The sequence below is a fragment of the Sitodiplosis mosellana genome, unplaced genomic scaffold (genome assembly GCF_009176505.1).
Source record: "Sitodiplosis mosellana isolate CC-2019 unplaced genomic scaffold, AAFC_SMos_1.0 Smas_scaffold_73, whole genome shotgun sequence".
Lineage (NCBI taxonomy): Eukaryota > Metazoa > Arthropoda > Insecta > Diptera > Cecidomyiidae > Sitodiplosis > Sitodiplosis mosellana.
The window spans coordinates 18,217-22,512 of record NW_022595315.1 but is presented as its reverse complement, the minus strand read 5'-3'; the positions used below and the strand labels follow the sequence as shown (position 1 = coordinate 22,512).

Genomic DNA, 4,296 nt, shown 5'->3' with positions numbered 1-4,296 from the left:
TGATACTACAAATAAAACACACACTTTTAAAAGTGTGAAAAAATCAGAGACCGTGCCTAATCGCAATGCAACAAATCCTCCAAAATTCAATGCAACACACCCACCACCGCCGATGCCAACTGCGGAGAAATTTTTAAAAAATCTAACAAAGGTGAGACAACTGTATTTATCAAAATAGTTTGAATTTTACGCATCAGAGTTGAACCCTTCAACTTGAACGTCAGGGCGAAAAAAGTGAAATTTCTATTTAAAAAAAGAAACATTTCATCTTAAACAGGTTTAAAAATGATTTTAAAAACTAAAAAATAATCTTTTACAGTTAAACTCAGTTAAAGATCATTCATCGGACGAAAAAGAGCCCAAACTAAATCATATTGAATCAATAAAAAAATCTGAAGACATTACTAGTACACCTGAAAACGGAGAATACATTGAAACCAATCTAGATGCACAATTGGAATTCGAGATGAAAACCAGGTTGATAACATGTTGAGTCAACAATGTTGACTTTAATTTTTGTTTTCACAACTGCGTTTATTGAACCTGGTTCAGTTTTCGTAGAAAAGCAAATGAAAGTTTGCAGAAAAAAGAGAAATTTTTCAAGAAAGTTGACTTAATTCCAGGGATTTGACCAGTTGCATGGATAAAAATTTTGAGCCACGAGTCTATCGACGCGGTGATTATTGGGTATTACAAAATTACATCCGTGCAGTTCATGGAGAGATTCGATGCACGGAGAGTGTCACCTATGTTACACATGGCGATTATACATTTTTAGACAACGTGATACCGGTTCTTGAAAGGTTCAAATTTCCACAATGAAAATATAACATCAAAAGCTATGTTCTCAATTTCGTTTAAAATTTTGAAATTAATCGACAACATTTGTAGGTGGTTAGCCCCGTTGAGCATGTCAATATATACGCCAGGCACTGATCTTCAGCCAACAATCGACTCAATCAAATATTTGCGCCAGTGTTTGTCTAAATCACATCTCGTGCGAAAGTTAGCCACATTTCACATTTTCTTCGATAGCGATCATATGCCGAATGTTGTGAGTTTTAATCGCTTCGAATCGATTTCAATTTACATTTAATTTTTTTCTGTTTTAACCTTTATGTTTGATTAATTAAATTCATTTCCTCTTGTTCCTAGGTTCCAAAATCCAGTGAAGTTCTGTCAGAGCCATATTATTGCTCTTTACCACCACCGTATTTGAATGTAAAAACGAAAAGTTTGTACAAAAATCAACAAAATATGATTTACCCCATAAATGTGGCTCGAAATTCAGCTCGAGACGCCGCTCTCACTCATTTCATATTTGTGAGTGACATCGAATTATATCCCAGTCCAGATCTACCGCGTACATTTTTGGAAATGATTGTTCGAAACGACCCACCATTTAATTCAACCAAACCGAAAGTATTTCCACTTGGCATTTTTGAGGTAGATAAATCATCGCCAGTACCATGGACAAAGACAGAGTTACAAGATTTATACAAAAAAGGCAAAATTATTCCGTTTCACAAGCAAATGTGCGGTAATTGTCATCGAATACCAGAGGCAGATAAGTGGATGCAAGCCAATGAAACTGAAGGTTTCACGAATTCTTCTAAATTTTAATTGAATTTTCCCATAATGTTTTGTTTAGTTTCACCAAATAACCAAATTGATTTTATTCCCAAGCAATTTGTTTTGCTTATCGAAAAAAATCGAATTGTTGGAGTTTCACACGAATGAATCTTTTTTAGGCTTGGACATTTTTACGGTAGGTAAACGTAAAGGTAACTTCCGCCATTGGGAACCGATATTCATTGGAACTAATGATGAACCATATTATGATGAACGCTTGAGTTGGGAAGGAAAATCAGACAAAATGACCCAGGTATTACCTGCATTGCATCGATTCCATCATATACTTCGTGGATATATTTCAGACTCTTCCTACTTCCCTTGAAATACATTTTCATATTATTTTTTCATTATTTTTTTACATTTTCATATGTCAATGTTAAAATGTTGTGTACTTTTCACATTCTAGAGTCGAATCGTGTGATATCTTGACTACGAGTTTTACGTTCTGGACAATGCATTTCTGGTTCACAGACCTGGCATCAAAACCTTCCATTCTGATAGGCGAAAAATCACACTTTCAAGAAAAAGTAATAAACTCATCCATGATGTTATTGAACCACAATTGAAAATTATTTATGGACATAGAGACGGTTGCTAGTTTGAGATACGAAAAGACTTCGTTCCATAGTTATTCGATCTTCAAGCGTTTCACGGTTGTTTCATTCGGCGCGTTTTACTGTCCTGAAAGAGTGAGTGAAAATGTAAATTCAATGTAATTTCCAAGTATAAATGGTTAAAGAAGAAACCAGGAAATAGAACTAAGAGGATTTCCTCATGTTCACTGTTAAAAAAATGTGAGAATTCGTGTTGTTTTTCTCTAGACTTTATCGATATTGTTTCAATGAAAGCAATGAGTAATAATGACATGATTTGATTATTATAAATTTCCTCAGTAGAATACACGTTTTGATTTGTAGCAATAATATTACTCTATTATGTACTTGAAAGTGTGTTTTTTCCCGAAAAAGGTCTATTTTCCTGGAAGTGGTTTTGGATTATCCGCGAAAGAATTCAGGTGACGTAAAGCGCGAGGAAAGAAAAGGAGAAGAAATAGCGTATTTTTTTTGGTTATTTCGATAAATGATATCTAATTAGTACCCATAATAAATTATTTGTACCTCAGAGCTGTTTATTCGTTAAATCTGTATCAATAATGCATTTGGCTGATTTTGTTCTGTTCAATCAAATCAAAGAATTCACTTTTGAAGTAGTTTTCAGTGGGATATTCAAACTTATGGCCAAAAAAGAACTTCCGGCAGCTTCATACTATTCTCCACTTCCATTGGATTTCAACGGTCAAAGTTAGGTCAAAGTGTCTTCAGTGTAACGGAAACTAAATACGAGTGGAGACGATGTGCAACAAACTCGTGTAGAAAAACTTTTTGAATGGCGAAAGTTCTTTGCCTTGTCATGAAGTGTTGCTTCTAAATATCATTTAAGTAAAAAAAATTAATTTGTCTTAAGAAAAAGACAGCATTAAGTAAGAACAATAAGCAAAATGACCGACGAAAATTTAAATTGTTCAAAAATGTTTATTGAAATATTTTTGTTAAAAGTTCACATTTCAGATGTTGCGCAAGATATTCAAAAATAGTGTTGATTTGTTTCCATTTAAGCGTTGGCCGAAGCACCAGCAGAGGATGATGAACCACTACCGCCAGGTGGAATAAGACCACCGAGACCACCGAGACCACCGAGATCACCGAGACTTCCAGCAGTACCGTTAATAAGACTACTGATATTGCCGAGACCACCTAGAAGATCTTAGAGAACGATTTCAGCTAGGCACTCATTTCACACATCAATTATCCTTCAAATACTTACTGCCAGGTAGAACAGGACCACTGAGTTGTGGAAGAGCAACACAAGCTCCAGCGAATAAAACAGCGATAATGATGAATTTCATTTTGATTTAGCTTTCAATTGACCTCTCTTAGATGAAGCTGACAATTCGAATGATTTTCTCATCGATTCGATCGTCTTTTATACACAATTTCTACCGACAAATCCAACCAGAAATTTACCACGAGCAAACAAAATGTTGCGGAACTCGGCAAATATTTTGAACCATTTGACGCATTCAATGGGGCAAATTTAAAACAGATTTTCAGACGCAAATATTGAAATTTTGGCTATTTTGGGATACGTTTTCAGTTGTTCGATCGATTCATTTTGCTTCGTTTGTTTTTCAAACCAATGAAAAAATATTTTTGTTCCTTAGAACTCAAGAAATAAACACAAGGCTAACAAACGTGGCACATGTGAGTGGCAATTGCGAGGGGCAAATCACTCTTAGGTATTACTTTTACATAAATGGTATTACTTGGATATTACTTTTTTTCGGTATTACTTTTTTCATAGAAATATCAAAAGTAATACCAGAGGTATTACTAGAAATAACTGAGGTATTACTTTTCTATTTGGTATTACTTTTGAGTGATTTCCCCCTTGGGCAATTGTTTGTTGAATAAAAAGAATAACATTCGTAATCCCGAACTTTTCCGTTGTCCGCACTTCAGTTAAAACTTCGACAATTTTGTATGGAAGGTACCCATAAATCGACTCCGATTAGCTCAAAACTTTCTGAGGTTTCATTTTTTGGCGAAAAAATGAGATTGTAAAAGACTTATGCTGATCGCATTGTCAAAAGTTTGGTTTTTG

At 34.6% G+C, this 4,296-nt stretch overlaps 1 protein-coding gene across 1 annotated transcript; it reads left to right on the top strand.

Moving 5' to 3' along the window:
* The first annotated feature begins 6 nt into the window (after positions 1 to 6).
* On the top strand, positions 7 to 3,900 carry LOC129570689 (beta-1,4-glucuronyltransferase 1-like). Its single transcript, XM_055450387.1, has 7 exons — positions 7 to 151; positions 320 to 477; positions 624 to 803; positions 892 to 1,054; positions 1,156 to 1,597; positions 1,752 to 1,885; positions 2,042 to 3,900. Exons 1-7 carry the CDS (start codon positions 113 to 115, stop codon positions 2,054 to 2,056), a joined length of 1,131 nt encoding a protein of 376 aa, XP_055306362.1. The 5' UTR covers positions 7 to 112; the 3' UTR covers positions 2,057 to 3,900.
* The last annotated feature ends 396 nt before the right edge of the window (positions 3,901 to 4,296 follow it).

Bases quoted from the DNA above. Each gene is read 5' to 3' on its own strand.
- LOC129570689 (XM_055450387.1), top strand. From the start codon at position 113: ATGCCAACTGCGGAGAAATTTTTAAAAAATCTAACAAAG. The intron at 1,055-1,155 runs GTGAGTTTTAAT...TCTTGTTCCTAG, and splicing joins GCGATCATATGCCGAATGTT to GTTCCAAAATCCAGTGAAGT. The intron at 1,598-1,751 runs GTTTCACGAATT...AATCTTTTTTAG, and splicing joins GCAAGCCAATGAAACTGAAG to GCTTGGACATTTTTACGGTA.